We start from the raw sequence: 16,618 nt of genomic DNA on the forward strand, positions 1-16,618 counted from the left end.
TTTTATATATTTCTGTTTACTCCACCCCCGTGTTGCCAGCAGCTTTGTAAGACCTGATCAGTAAAACAGTGGAATTGGCACAGTAGACATAAGTAACTTATGCAAGAAAAAGGAACCTAAAAGAATCAGCTGAAGCCGTGCAAAGAAGTGGAGGAAGCTGGGCCTCCTGGCAAGCTTGTACAGGGCACTGAACTGAAAAAGGTGCTCGAGCACCTCATCTTTTTTTGGAATTTTTATGGGGCTGATTTCTGTTATCAGCAGTTTTGACAATACGAGTGAAGTGATCAGTTATTTCGGATGTCCAGACTTGACATAGTTAGAATATTCTCCAGCGGTCTGGTTAGCCTCTCAACTTCTGAAGAGCTTTACAAAAGTAGGCTTGTAGCCCTCTCAAGTTCCTTATTCAGGCATCTTGACTTTCTAAACCACAAATAAAGACGCCTGATGGTTACTGCATCAGCTTGTAGAGTAGGTAGATTGTGGTCAAGCTATACCAGTAACCACGTCTTCCCAGATACTGGGGACCTTCTTCCAAAATCCACCTCGAGGCTGTTTTGGACTTTCATTCCGGTCATGACATTCCATTGCCTGTCTTTAACTCAATCAGTCTCACGAAGAATTCCATTAGCATGGTCTATATATAAACATCAAGCATTGTCCATTCAGAATGATATTACATCATGTACTTTCAAGTGGTGGCACAGGTACCCTTAGAAGAAAAATAAATCAAGTGACCACTGCCAGTTGACAAAAGTGTCTTGCTTGCCTTAATTTCCAAGCATCTGTTTGCCATCTATAATTGACTGTGGCAAAAGAGTAGGCCTAATAATAAAACCCACAATACTTTATCAAAGTGAATTAAGGCTAGGGGACAATGCAAAATCCCAAGCATCTCCCCGTGAGCCGGGGACAAAGAGAAGATAGGAGTGCATCTTACTTTGTTAATTTAGAAATTAACTCCTCTGCCACGGAAAAAACAGTGGTCAGAGTTAGTGGTCGGATAACATTTCTTACACACAGTTCTGTAGCCAGAATGTCAAAGCTGTACATTCATGTCCCATGATCACTATACAAGACAATGTATAGTCTATATCCTAAACCCTTTGCGAAATAATCTCTATATGCCTTATTCAGCCACTAGTAGCTGGTACACCTGACGGACGACCTCACCCTGCACTTTATTCAACAAAAACAGTTCTAAAATTGTTTTATTAACAACAAAAAGACTTCCTTGCTGAACTATGGTGGATTCTGGAAAATGATTTATTAAAAAATACCAGTCCATCTTCAGACATTATAACATAGGAACATGTGGGATTCCAAGTACAGTTCCAATGGCATATGCTGGAGTAAGGTAAGGCATTTCACCACAATTTTTAAAAATACACTTTTAATGGGAGCACTAGGTCATATTTACAATGCTGGAAATGCCAGAACATTAATTAACCAGGCGCATGTGACACCAGGACCCTGCCAGCTTCAAAGCTGACAAACATTTTCTAAAGTGCACTAGAGAGAACCTTATTGACATCATACTCGGTCAAGTGCTTACCTATAGTGTAGAAAGAACATGCATGCAACAGCACCAAGTAACAGGATGATAGTCAGATACAGCTTAAACTTTTCATATTCATCTTTGTAGGCAAATCTGCAAGAAGAATCATAAGATTAGCATTCGACACAGAATGCAGCATAAAAATTATACTGACATGACAAACATATCAATTGTTCAAAGAAATTTAGAGACCGATTCGAAAACTGAAAAAGCATCCTGCCAAGAGACAAAGTTAGGAAGAGACCATGCACGGTCAAAAAAATGACAACACAGCAGAAAACAATAACATGAAATAAAGCAATCGTCAGAGAATACATCACTGAAAATAAAAGTCGCATTATTGTGGTAAAAATAATTAAGAGAGACAGTAGCAATGACAGACAGGCAGCTCGCAGTCTGCGCCTTCTAAAGAGATTCTCCATCTACATTATAGGGAGCACCATCTGCAAAAGGGGTACATAGGAGTCCTCTGTATTCGTTCCATGGGCCCCACACTCTAGTCCATTTGCCCGGGTACCCCCTTCCTTCGTATATCGCCCTCTCAGCTTGCATACACCAGTCCATATCCGCTGCCCAGTCCATTCTACGGGGCACAGCACTTCCCTTCCACATTCTAGTAATATTCCTCTTTGCTACCATACAGCCCAGAGAAACCCACATTTGCTCGGAACGATTCAGATCGGTGGCATCCCAGATATTTAAGAGACACAACCTTGGGGTGGGGTCTATTGGTTTCCGGAATATTTGAGACATAAGGGACACAGTCTCAGTCCAATAGTGTTGGAGGATCTGGCATTCCCACCATTGATGCATGAAGGTACCCACCGCACCACAGTCACGGGGGCAATGTGGGGAGGACAGAAATCCCATCTTGACCAGAGCTGTGGAAGTATAATATGCTATGTGTAACAATTTTAATTGGATAAGTTTAAACCGGGACTGGATAGCCACCTCTTTGGGAGAAGCCAGTGCCTCCCTCCAGTCCGCATCCGGTATGTCCCCAAGGTCGTCCGCCCATTTCATACGGATTTTATCAAGTGGTTCTGGAAGATTGTTAATTATCTAGCGATATGTTAAGGAAATCGCCTTATCTGGCAGGTAGTCGTCTAGTAGCCCATCTTCTACAGGCGATGAGGCCGGTAGGTCAGAGCCCCTAGGAATGGCCTTGGTGAGTGCGCTGCGTGCTTGTAGGTAACGAAAGGTTTCCCCCTCGTGGAGCTAGTATTTGGCCTGTAGCTCGGCGAATGGAACCACCGTACCCCTCACCCACATGTCCCCGACGTCAGAGAGGCCAATCAGGTCCCATTTATCAAAACCGGGCTGATTTGACAACATACCCAAGTGACAGGATTCTAGCAATGGGGTAACTATGCACGTGAGTCTTGGATAAAGTAAGGCATGTTCATCATTCCCAACGATTGGACACTCCAACCTTCCTTTTTCTACTCGCATATATGACCCTCCTTGACTTTTTGAGGCACTAGGTAGAGATGCTGACCTCAGCCTGTGCTCAAACAAATGGACATTCGTCCAGTAGGATTCATTCATAGGTACATATCGAATGGTTCTACCCAAAGTATCAATATTGTACTACTTTCAATTACATCAACCACATTAAATGTAGGAATTATAGAAAAGAATGAGACCTAGCTTTTTGGTGCATATTCAGTGTATTCCAAAATAACTAAATGTATAGAATGGAGAAAGGCGCAGTGCTCATTGTGGTGTGGATATTTCTATAAAATGTCATAAAAGCATATAACAATCTGGTGCTTCCTCAATACAATGCGAGACAAGCAAAGTATATTATCCGTGGTCTCAAACTGAATCAAATTCAAATACAACCAGAAATGTGTGTCGACTTTTTGACCAAGGTCTCGATATGCAAGTCTCATCAGGACAAAAAATTGTGGCCGCACTAGGGGAGGAAGGAAGGGGAGGAAGGAGGAAGGGGAGGAAGGAGGAAGGAAGGGGAGGAAGGAGGAAGGAAGGGGAGGAAGGGGAGGAAGGGGAGGAAGGAGGAAGGAAGGGGAGGAAGGAGGAAGGAAGGGGAGGAAGGGGAGGAAGGGGGAAGGAGAGGAAGGGGAGGAAGGGGAGGAAGGAGGAAGGAGGAAGGGGAGGAGAGGAAGGAGAGGAAGGAGAGGAAGGAGAGGAAGGAGAGGAAGGAGAGGATGGAGGAAGGAGAGGAAGGAGAGGAAGGAGAGGAAGGAGAGGAAGGAGAGGAAGGAGAGGAAGGAGGAAGGAGGAAGGAGGAAGGAGGAAGGAGGAAGGAGGAAGGAGGAAGGAGGAAGGAGGAAGGAGGAGGAGGAGGAGGAGGAGGAGGAGGAGGAGGAGGAGGAGGAGGAGGAGGAGGAGGAGGAGGAGGAGGAGGAGGAGGAGGAGGAGGAGGAGGAGGAGGAGGAGGAGGAGGAGGAGGAGGAGGAGGAGGAGGAGGAGGAGGAGGAGGAGGAGGAGGAGGAGGAGGAGGAGGAGGAGGAGGAGGAGGAGGAGTCACACTGTATCCCTCGCGCAACCTCAATGTCTGAATGCAGCTGTAAAAACAACTTTGCTCGAGTTTAGCCGAGAGCGATTGGATAGTAGCTTTTACAGGAGGTTACGACCTATACATACTGATTTGGGGTGATAGACCACAAATTCCTCAGGGTACTGTGGATGGGGCACTGGCCTAGATTCCGCACCGTTTTTGGGCACATCTATTCAGCTTCTAAGGTTTAAGACAGACGCTCAACACATATTGTGCATAACTGAGCAACTGATGCCGAATCGATTGCAAGTATCTTTGTTGGGTCACTTACCCATACCAAGGAGAGGGATACCTACTAACGCCCCAGTGCAAGAGCACACTTGAGTCAGACCACCTTGTCCTGATGGGACCCACAAATTAGTACGGCATTGATACGTTGTGTAAAATCAGTTCATATGTACCTATGAATGAACCCTAATGCACAAATATGTTTAATAAAACTTTGTTACCCTAGTTCAGATTGGATATATAGAGTTGCCCAGGTTCAAACGAGATTCAAATAAAAGGAAACATTAAAATCACTAGCACCAGCTTGGCTACCATAGGAAAAAACATGCTCCTCAGATAAAAATTCAGCAAAAATCAACAACCTGTGTCAAATCTATTTAAGAAGTAAGAGACAGATGGAATACTCATCTGGCCCTTGCAAGGCACATAGGCTCAAGCATGATGTAGCACCGGCTTAAATTCTCTATGAATTTTATAGATAACCATGTGATTTCATGGTTCAAAGACGTTGAAACTACGCTCGAGTGATTTGTTCTTTCAAGCTTTTATAATAAGAGAATATAACAAATGCAACATCTTGGACGTGTACTTTTTCCAGGAAATGTGTCCTGAAAACCTCAATAGGGGTAAGAGACTCACACAGTGTAAATGTGTGAGCTCAGACCAGAAGGGAGTTGACCAAATGCAGAATTAAACTACTTAAAGTGTGCGCAAATCCCCAAATGAAAGATAATCGAAGTAGGTTTTCTTGCCTTCCAGTAAGATGCAGGAAAACAACTTTTTTTTTACAACATAAATCATATTGAAGCACCCAGCCATGCTGCCGTCATGCAGACGTACAGCCAGAGCCACTGAAGCAAGCAGCTTGGACTGAGGTAGGAGCGCCTTATTAGGCTCTACACCACTGCGCGCTGTGCTGACATTAAGACGTGTTTGCAATTTTAAAATATCCCGTTTTGTATATTTGTTGTTTTTAGTTTATCCTAGGTCTTTCTCCTTGTTTTTAATAACCCTCCGCACTGCCGCACAGTAATTGTGTCCCTCACCGCTTTTTTGGCTGCTCTGGACCTCGCGTTCTGCTCGTACTGGGCGCCATCTTGGAATGGTCTCAGGGAAGCTCTCTCCTCCCCCGGCGCTCTAGCAGTCAGGTGGTTGGGGCGGAGGCAGTTCCTGGACATAGCTTTATAAGCTTGGACTGAGGTAGGAGCGCCTTATTAGGCTCTACACCACTGCACGCTGTGCTGACATTAAGACGTGTTTGCAATTTTAAAATATCCCGTTTTGTATATTTGTTGTTTTTAGTTTATCCTAGGTCTTTCTCCCTGTTTTTAATCACCCTCCGCACTGTAATTGTGTCCCTCACCGCTTTTTTGGCGGCTCTGGCCCTCGCGTTCTGCTCGTACTGGGCGCCATCTTGGATTGGTCTCAGGGAAGCTCCCTCCTCCCCCGGCGCTCTAGCAGTCAGGTGGTTAGGGCAGAGCCCTATTTTTACTGGACATTATGACACGCAGCGTGAGCGCCACAGTGACGCCGGAGTCACGCCAGAGTCCAGCCCGTCTGTGCCCGTCCGCGCTGAGGACGGGCTGGCTGGCTATCAGGCCGGTGCAGGGAAAGTCTTATATCCCGTTCGTACTCTATGAATGACCTACTTAGGTTGAAACCTTCCAGACTCCCATGTTCCCATAAGAACGCTCCGGATGATTTCCTACTGCCTTTAGGTTGTGGATGCTCACTGGTAGGTTCTGGGGATTCGATCCTCCCCTCATCCTCCCATTCGTTAACACATAATGTCTATATTGGAATCAGTCCGGTGAGGGAAGACTGTATTCTTATTAATGCTCGTTCATTGATAAAAAACAATACGTCTTTTAAGGAGCTTGTATTGGACAGGAAACCCTCATGGGTTTTTGCCACGGAGACATGGGCAAGGGACTCCTCCGGTCCAGACTTGGTGGAAGAGGTCCCCATGGGCTACTGCCTGTCTCGGCAGGATAGAATTGGTCGTGTAGGAGGAGGTTTAGCAATTTTGTACAAAGACACTTTCTATTGCCATACCCTATCTCTATCAGACCCTAAAGATAATTTTCAGGCCATGTACTTTTCTTTAAAAGGTGCTCATGAGTCCACTTTCAATGGGATTCTGATTTATCGTCCCCCCGGTCCCAGAGGGGACTTTGGACATCAGCGACTTCATATGTTAGAACCCTATTTTGGTCGTAAAAATTTAACGGTTCTGGGAGACCTAAATTATCATTTAGAATTACTGGAGTCTACTGATACTCTCTCCCTGCTGGAAGCTATGTCAGCCTGTGGATTGACTCAATTGGTCAGCGGTATTACCCATCGAGCGGGTCATACGCTTGATGGGATTTTTTTGAATGATGAGAGGTTGGTGGTAAGGGACCCCTTCTTCCTCTCATGGTCCGATCATCTGGCTGTTCCGTTTGAGGTGTCTTGCCCGATCATGGACAGGCACGATAAAGCTCCGAGTATAACGGAACTCCGTAGGGACTTTAAGAAAATCACTAACAGCTCCTTTGCTCCTTGGGCTCCCAGCCTGGCCGTTCCTCAAGAGGAGAATGTTCAGGTGGCGGTTACGCTATTTGAAAAGGCTGTTACTGACGCACTGGATGAGTTGGCGCCTATCCGGGTGCGTTACTCAGCGAGAAAAAAGCCCTCTGCCCCTTGGTTTTCGGAGCATCTAAGATCTCTTAGACAGGAAGTTAGGAGACGGGAGCGGCTTTGGCACTCTAGTTGGGATGGGATGAACAAAGAGGCCCATAAAATCCTGATGAGGAAGTATAAGCGGGAAGTGATAAGGGCTAAACAGGAATACTTCACGGCCCTCTCCTCCTCTCTCTCCTCCCCTAAGGAGCTCTTTAGGATAGTGGACTCCCTTATGTCTCTTCAAACCCCGGATCCTGTTATTGCTTCGCAGCAGCTCTGTGACAGCATAGCTGTCTTTTTTCAGACGAAGATCTCTGATATTTATTCCGCCTTAGAGCTGCAGAGGACCCTGACTACTGAGCCCCCGGTATTTGGGGATGTGGCTCATGTTCCCATTGCTCTCATGGAGAATTCCTCTCGGGGACATTTGGAGTCTTTCCCTCTCCTCTCCTTGCAGGATTTAGAGATCCTCCTGAATAACACCAAGTCAGGCTCACCTCTAGATATCTGTCCCCTTAAGATCCTCAAGCAATGCAGGGAAACCTTCCTGCCTCCCCTTGTTGACATCATGAATAGGGCTATAAGGGATGGTATCTTCCCCCCTCAATGGAAAAGGGCGGTAGTGAAGCCTTTACTCAAGAAACCATCTCTTGATCCTGGGGTTTTAAAAAACTTCCGCCCCATCTCACTGCTCCCTGCCCCTGCGAAGATGTTAGAAACCCACCTCAATAAACATCTCGCAGCTTTTGTAGAAAGCTCAGGCTGCCTTGATCATTCCCAGCATGGTTTTAGGAGGGAACATAGCACGAGTCGGCCCTCACCATAGTGCTGGATAATATCCGCACTCGTGTGGATGGGGGCCAGACCGCCCTCCTTATCCTGCTGGACCTCACGGCAGCCTTTGATACCCTCTCTCCCTCAGTCCTATCATCTCGTCTGAGGAAGATTGGGGTTGAGGGAGCAGCCCTGTGCCTATTGACCTATTTTCTTGGTCAAAGAGAGCAAAGAGTGAAGTTGGGGGAGTTTCTATCTCCATCCACGTCTGTGCAATGTGGGGTCCCTCAGGGGTCGGCATTAAGTCCGACCCTTTTTAACATATATGTGACCCCCCCTTGCCAGACTTATTAGATCTTTTGGGATGGAGGTAGTCTCCTATGCAGATGACACACAGATCCTCGTCTCTCTCTCCCAATCACTAAGTCGACTGCCTCCAATTTTAGATCTTGTATGGAGGCAGTAGGACAATGGATGATTCACAACTCATTGAAACTGAATGGGGAGAAGACGGAGGTGATGGTGTTTGGAGGAAAGGAAGAGGTTTGGTCTCATGATTGGTGGCCGGACTAATTGGGAATGTGTCCTGATCCCGCCTCGTCGGCCAAAAACCTAGGAGTTTTGATCGATCCCACCCTTAACATGTGTCAACAAGTTAACAGAACGGTCTCTACCTGCTGGGGCATTATATACATACTGAGAAAAATTAGACACTATTTCTCACAGCAGGCAAGGAAACAAGTTGCTGTTGCTCTCATCGGTTCCCGGCTGGACTATTGCAATGCGCTATATGCGGGACTTAATAGAAGTCTGCTGCAGCGCTTGCAAGTAGCCCAGAACGCAGCAGCTAGGTTTGTCCTTGATCTGCCCAGGCATGCCTCGGCTACCTCTGCCAGAAAATTGTTACATTGGCTTCCTATAGAGGACCGGATACTCTTTAAAACCATGTGTATGACCTATAGGGCTCTGGCTAATGGTAGCTCTTCTAGAATGGGTTCTATTCTGTTTCATTATAGCCCCTCCAGGAACTTGCGCTCCTCCAACAGACTTCTCTTACTAGTCCCCCGTATTCGTAAAGCTAGATGGGGAGGCAATGCCTTCTCCTTTCTGGCACCTAAGTGGTGGAATGATCTCCCACTAGAACTTAGGTCTCTTCCCACCTTACAGCTTTTTAGAGTTGCCTTGAAAACTCATCTTTTCGCAAAGTCATACCAGTAGTGGTGTTCTGTTTTCTAATTTGAATCTGTTTTGTAGGCGCCTTGATGCCTTCGGGTTTTAGTTGCGCAATATAAATTTATTTCATTCATTCATTCATTCAGCCATGCTGCAGTAATGCAGACAAACAGCCCCAGCCACTGAAGCACCCAGCCATGCTGCCGTCATGCAGACGTACAGCCGCTGAAGCAAGCAGCCACGCTGCCGTCATGCAGACGTACAGCCACAGCTGTTGAAGCACCCAGCCATGCTGCCGTAATGCAGACGTACAGCCGCTGAAGCAAGCAGCCACGCTGCCGTCATGCAAGCGTCCTTATTTTTAAAGAACAAAGGTCCTTAGCTTAATGATAAAATGAAAACATTTCAACATAGACTTCGATAAGAACTATGGACATTCTTCCAATGTTCAGCCGGACAAGGGAACATTTATTTTGGACAATACAAAAAGATTTGGACACGATAAAGAGCACGGAAAAAATGAAACAAGGGCACAATCCTGTACCGAGTTTTAACAGAAGAAAAATGAGAAGAAAGCAAAAATAGCAGGCAAAAACTTTGGGAGCAAGTAGTGGCTTACAGTACAGTAAAATCTTGAGTAAGCTCTAACCAACAGAAACCACAATGCATTTTTCACAATGGATAAATTGCGGTACTGTTTTGAAAAGTTGACGTTTCGATCCCTAGCTCCTAATACAATGGGATCATCCTCAGGACTATACAAACAATTGCCTGATTTGATTTTTACGCCTTACAAATTGGCTCGTGATGTGCCAAAAACAGCAAAGGTAGCCCGAAGTATTGCGTTGAATCACCTTGAATAAGGCTTGTGGCCGTGTCTGGGAGAATGAGATCTAAATCCTGACTTCCAGCTGGGGAAGGCATATGCAGGAGTGATCCAGGATGCCTAGCAACAAGCGGTGCCTGCTGGTTTGTTCGGAGCTCAATGGAGTGTCTGTGAGCCGGGACGGGGATCGTCCGGTCTTCCGTTCCTTAGGGCACGATACCTTGAACCTTATGCAAGCGTCCAGCCACTGAAGCAAGCAGCCACGCTGCCGTCATGCAAGCATTCAGCCACTGAAGCAAACAGCCACGCTGCCGTCATGCAAGCGTCCAGCCTCTAAAGCAAGCAGCCACGCTGCTGTCATGCAGACGTACAGCCGCTGAAGCACCCAGCCATGCTGCGGTCATGCAGACGTACAGCCTCTGAAGCAAGCAGCCATGCTGCCGTCATGCAGACATATAGCCACAGCCGCTGAAGCACCCAGCCATGCTGCCGTCATGCAGACATATAGCCACAGCCGCTGAAGCAAGCAGCCATGCTGCCGCCATACAGATGTACAGCCTCTGAATCAAGCAGCTACGCTGCCGTCATGCAAGCGTCCAGCCTCTGAAGCAAGCAGCCATGCTGCCGTCATGCAGACGTACAGTCACAGCAGCACCCAGCCATGCTGCTGTCATGCAGATGTACAGTCGCTGAAGCAAGCAGCCATGCTGCCATCATGCAAGCGTCCAGCCTCTGAAGCAAGCAGCCACGCTGCCGTCATGCAGACGTATAGCCGCTGAAGCACCCAGCCATGCTGCAGTCATGCAGACGTACAGCCTCTGAAGCAAGCAGCCACGCTGCCGTCATGCAGACGTACAGCCACTGAAGCACGCAGCCACGCTGCAGTCATGTAAAATGTACAGCCTCTGAAGCAAGCAGCCACGCTGCCGTCATGCAGACGTACAGCCATAGCCCGGAGGATTCCAACCCATCAGGCCAGCGCGATTTGGTGCATTCTACTTCCCAGAGGACTTACAAAAGAATGTTAAACGCTGTCTGAAGGAGGTAGGGCAACACATTAAGGCAGACAGGTTACTCAACTCTCCTGGCGACACCTTAGGAGTTCAACAATGCGCAGACTGAATAAGTAAACACTTAAATGGTCGTGCTCCGTGACACCATTGAGACGCGTTGAATTGCTGAAAACCTGCTGATTCACCTAAAAAGGAATTTCTAGTCTCAAGAAAGTCATTTTTTTCCCCATACGGGACACACCCAGAGTAAATGGTTAAAAAATGCTTATTTTTTCACTTCAAATGTGAGGTGGTTTTAAGTGAACACACATTCTTGAAGAAAAAGCGTCTATAAAACACAAAGGTTTGAAGTGATGGACCCAGTTGCTGAAAGGGAACTGTTCAAAGCTAATTCTGTAGCTCCCCCTGCTGGATGTTAACGGAGTAGCACTGGATGTAAAAGCAGTCTATTTGAAAGCTAGTAAATAAAGACCCTTAAAATCATTCTTAGGTGGTGGTTCATGTTTGCGGCCTCGAAGCGAGGTGAGATGCAGAAGGCGAACCAGCTTCCCTCTATAAAATGGCGTCACAGGGCGAGCTCGGCTATTCTCGCGAGCTCAATACAAACCCGTATGCAGCCAGCTCATAGGCGTGCAACTGGTTTTCTTGCCAAATCGTTTAATCTACTAGTCTCCAATTAGGATTACACACAATCAACCTACTGACTTGGACGGCAGCACCAGGCTTCACCAACAAGTAGCTCGGAAGCTAATGGCAGCTCTCCAGAGTCCTGTATCTCCTCTCTGGCGAGTCCTGCCAACCAAACTGCACGCATTTGTTTAGTTCAATTAATAGATGTACACCAAAACTGAGAAGTGTTTATTTGAAACGAAAATGTGAGTATTTATAAGAATTCAATAAGCGGATGTTTTGGGAAAAATGTCTGGATTTCCTAAACACATTTAAAGACGATATGTAATGTGTGGCGTTGGGGAGACCTATTACTATTATTACATACATGCCAATATTTCTAGAGAGGGAGGCAGCGTAAACAAATGAGGGATTTTATTTCCTCCATTGACTTGCATCGAAAGATGCAATTTTAGACAGCTAAAAATAAATCCATTTTTGGCTTTGTAAACCGGGAGCCTCCTGCCTGAATCAGGTCTGTTGGCATGCATGTTATTACCTTGGTGCCAGATGCATTGCAGATATAGCTATTACGTATGACACATGTAGAAGTATTGCAGGTCTACAACACCTTGTTTACATTTCTGTTGGCGACAGAGCTTGATGAACCGGGGTGATGGCAATTTTCCATATGTTAGCCACTAATGCAAGCCTGTCTTTTGGTCACTGTTTCAACACTAAAAAAAATAGTAGGTCGGGATAATTTTTTTTTAACATATGTAGCTCTTATTACAGAAAAGGTTGTAAACCCCTGATCTACGTAGTAACTGCGAAGTCTTTGGGGCTTTTTCGCTGGGTGCCCAAGAGCCTACACATACCTACAATGGGAAAGTAGCTCCATTAGAACTCTAGGCTGATTAAATCACTGCGTAATGGGTCCCACTCTACTGTTCAGGTGCTGACACTGGCTGGTGAAAAAGTGTTTTTAGGGTCATCTTTAAATGCACAATACTATCCCCCAGGGGTGTTTCCCATGCATCCCTCAGTTTCATGGAAGTGCAAGAAGAGTTGATCATTCATCACACATTCTGGGTACAGTTTTAGCTCAGTTTCAAGAGGCTCTCATCTTCAAGAAGACTTCACATCTCTTGAACCAGCCTGCAAACGCGGGGGGCGTCCATCTTCCTGAGTGCAGGGAGTTACCGAGACGCGAACCCGAAAAACCAGCAAGTACACACCGCCCTTTCTTTGCGCTAAGACACGCTTCTGGAGTATATTTCCTTCGTGTAGCTCCTTCATCTCCTCTGCTTTAGAAAGGAAATAAACATACTTTGTGCCCAGGAGACAGGATGGGTGCCTATTTTTAGGGCCTGATAATAACTAAGAATTGTTGGCAAGACTGCATTTTGTATTACAATACTTCGTATTTACTTTTTATTTTGGGCGTATATTTAATATGTTAAACAATACTGTTTTTTGCATTTGATAATAATGCTGTAAAACGCTTCAAAAGTTGTATGTGCTAATGTTCCTCACGCCACTTGCGCTGGTGCCGTGCTCACAATTATTGCAAAAAGAAAACAGGACAATAGGGGTTTTCAGGTATATTTTGCCTCACAAAATGGTGTGCGGTAGAGAAGGCCAAGTCTCAGTGGCCTGTTTGCTACTGCAAACTGAGCACCGAGATGGCTGTCAGCTGCAAAAGGGTGGGACAGATGGCATATTTCGGGGTGCCCTAGTCACAAGTGCAAACGACTCCCCCTGTTCTTTTAGGATACAGATGGCCCTGAATGGCTGTTGATCGTGGTCGGGAAGTCACACTCTCTAAACACTCCACCCAGCCTGTGAAGTTTCCTCAATATCCGCCGATTAATACCTCAATGTACCCTAGCTTCTGCCGAATGAGGCCGCCGAGAGCCCAACAGAGGTGGGTGAAGCACCAACATAACAGGGAGAGCTGAGGCTGAGTCAAGGGTGTCGCAGGGCTTGGAGATCCCATGCACGAGCAAGCCCTGCAAATCGTTGGCATCTAAATCATGCAACAATCAGGTGAAAATATGATTGCCTCCTTGAATTTAAAAAAAGGTATTTCTTCCTTTAACAAGCACAAGCGTTCCAACTTAATATAGTCGATACTTTTATTCCAGCAGGAACATGCATATATGAATGTGTGGGGGAAACGAGCTGGCCCTGATTAAGTTGAGGACTGACATGCCGCCACTCAACACTTAGTCGGTTCAGGTTCTGCACCCCCGTCCCCCTTTGGCCCACTTTGCAGGCTGCAGCAGCTCAGGCAGTTAACATGGCACGCAGCGGGTGAAATCCAATAGGCAGTGGAACAGAGGGGACTTACTGAATTGCACACTGTGCAGGGATAACTACCAGTGTGCAGCAAACTACAGGCAAGAGAACTTTAAAGCAGCCCATAGAGCTGATCACATCTCTCTTAAACAAGCTGAATGTGCATTCTTTGTGGGTAAAATCCACGCGGCGGAGCACAATCCCAGGTCAATCTTTAAGATCGAGAAAACCTTTTCTCTCTCAGAAGCCCTGTCACAGGGCAACTGCCCCATCTCAAGAGTTGCGCAATGGTTGAGCAACTTTTTTCAAGACTAATATCTTGGATATTCGGAGTTCATTGCCCGTTCTCAAGAAGAATCCCCCTCCTGTTGGTGCCCCGACTCCAGACAGCCTAAGCAGCAGGCGGACTCAGCTTAGGCCGATTTCTTTATCACACTCGAGAGAAGCCATCTTGAAATGTAAATCGGGCTCCCCGCTGGATGCTTCTGATGTCTCTCACTCCCCCATTACTGATTTGGTTGGCTAGCAGGCTCCTTGGTGTTGGCCCGGGAGCTGAACACTGACAGTGAATCCATTGATCTTAAACTACTTCGAGTGAACCAGCAGGAGATTTTAGGCAGAATAACTGAAGTGGAAGCTGTGTGGCAACAGAGCAACCATTCAAACCAGAAATAAAAAAACAAATCTCAGACCTCATGGAGCACATCTGCTACCTGGAGGAGGACGCAGCGGGCGCACAAACTTGAGGATGACCAGGTTACCATTGGAAGCGGAGGGTCAGAGCATGGAGCTGTATCTTGAGAAGTGGCTCAGCGCCCAGACCAAGCCACAGGGAACCCCCAAAATCTTCTCTATTGAAATGGTAAATAGAGCACCATCAGCCACGGTGAAACCCAGAGCCCCACCTATGCCTGCCTAACTGCATGAAACGAGGCCATGGCAGGCCAATAGCTCACCATAGGGGACTCTATGGGAAGCCTATGAAGTCCAGGATGACAAGATATGCCTCTTTAAAGACCACCAAGGGGCGAAGGGTGGGGTTGCTGCAGCAACACAGCACGTCCCTGAAGACAAATCAAGTCTTCCGATCTCTAAAGCTCAAATGCATGCTTTTGTTCCCAGCTACATTGAAAATCGTCGATGGGGCAGGCTCACATGTCACAGTGTCACTGGCTGTCAGCGAGCAGATCAACTAATGGGAAGCAGGACACGTGAAGGTGGAACGCACCATAAGAACCAGGCTTCACAAAAAAATAAACAGAACTGGAAGACCTCCCACAAGCCAACCGCGGAGACACCGATGCACGTTGCATACTAGCATTATAACAATTCCAGACACGCCAAAGACTCCTCTGAGACTAGTACAATGACACCAGGAACAACGGAAGATGAGGAGGAGGACCAGGGCTCATAACTCCTGGCAGGAATCACACCTACGATGGCGGATGAGAGATTACAGACTGAGGGACTCAAAGAAATTGTCCTCTCCAGCTCACCTACTAATCAATGTTTGGTCAGCAGCAGAGCTGGTTAAAGATGGCTGTGCGGCAACAGGACATGAAGTGGAACCGGACATGAAGTGGAACGCGACATGAAGTGGAACGCGACATGAAGTGAAACGCGACATGAAGTGGAACGCGACATGAAGTGGAACGCGACATGAAGTGGAACGCGACATGAAGTGGAACGCGACATGAAGTGGAACGCGACATGAAGTGGAACGCGACATGAAGTGGAACGCGACATGAAGTGGAACGCGACATGAAGTGGAACGCGACATGAACTTTCACCTAGACTGATATGCGGCAGGAAGAGCCACATGAGAGACACAAAGTCAACAGATAGCCGAAGGCTAACACATGACAGAGGCACATGAGAGAAAGGTGCACAGTGGAAGTCACATGTATGCACAGTTCCCGTCCCACAACTTCAAGATCGCACTGGCAATTCGCGAAGGTGAGTTTTGGTAATGTTCAAATATGTTGGACGACAGTTCAGACCCGGAGCCAGGGGAAACGTTTATTAATGTTTCTATGAATGGTTGTTGTTCACAAGAGACCTACTGCAAACACTGATGGCGGAGAGGCCAGCACTACTGCCTGGGATACACAGTAAGTGGTCAGGCAGATGGCCCTTGAAGGTGTCCTCTTATCAACTATTCTCCATGCTGAATCTAGATTGCAAGATACTGGTAAAGTATCTGTAGCTGGGATATTCAGTGTTACTCAACCTTATATATCCAGACCAATTGGGCTTTGTTACCAGAGAAATACTGCACTGAATGCAAGGAAACTACTCCAGAGAGAGAGCCCAATGGAGGCGATGGCGTCAAAGAGAAGGAATAGGGTGACATAAAGAAGGCATTTGACACTTGATTGGAAATATCTATACCCAGTCCTCCGCAGGGTGAAATCTGGGAGAATGGTGTTCGAGTCTCATATTCCCACTCCTGTTCAACCTGGCAGAGGTGCTGTGTCAGGAAGGCATGTCAGGAAAATTAAATTAGGACAGGAGATCATTACTGTATCCCTATATGCAGAAGGTGAATTACTGTACGCATTAAAGTACCTTTGTTACTCAAAGAGTACAGCAACGGTGCTGGCACACCTGGAAAGCTTTGATAAGTATCTAGGCTCGAGGTGAACACAGACAAGTCGTGACTGTACCCACGGAGGTCGCCATCAGGGCTAGACCCATATGATCTGCCAGTGTTACCCCCGCAAACAGGAACCCATACACTTTAAATGTCTAGGCATTTAGTTCTAGTCTACACAAGAGGCATCGATAACTGGAAACATAACCCTCGCGCTCTCAGGAGTCCAGCCATTGGAAGCGGTCCCTTTCTGCAATGGGCAGGATAGCGGTCATCAAAATGATGGTACTGTCTAGCTTGCTCTACCTATTTAGTGCTATCCCGGTCCAGTTGCCTGGGTGTCAGTTCTCTGAAA

The 16,618-nt window shown here is 46.8% G+C and overlaps 1 protein-coding gene across 2 annotated transcripts in view; it reads right to left on the reverse strand.

Annotated features, from left to right (window-relative positions):
• Positions 1-16,618, reverse strand: part of TMEM120B (transmembrane protein 120B) — a 96,042-nt gene that overhangs the window by 37,890 nt on the left and 41,534 nt on the right. For both annotated transcript variants that reach the window (XM_085636363.1, XM_085636365.1), the window contains exon 5: positions 1,553-1,648. In XM_085636363.1, the coding sequence (XP_085492489.1) occupies positions 1,553-1,648 (96 nt within the window). The remainder of the gene's footprint in view (positions 1-1,552; positions 1,649-16,618) is intronic.

The sequence above is a fragment of the Triturus cristatus genome, chromosome 11 (assembly GCF_964204655.1).
Source record: "Triturus cristatus chromosome 11, aTriCri1.1, whole genome shotgun sequence".
NCBI classification, from domain to species: domain Eukaryota; kingdom Metazoa; phylum Chordata; class Amphibia; order Caudata; family Salamandridae; genus Triturus; species Triturus cristatus.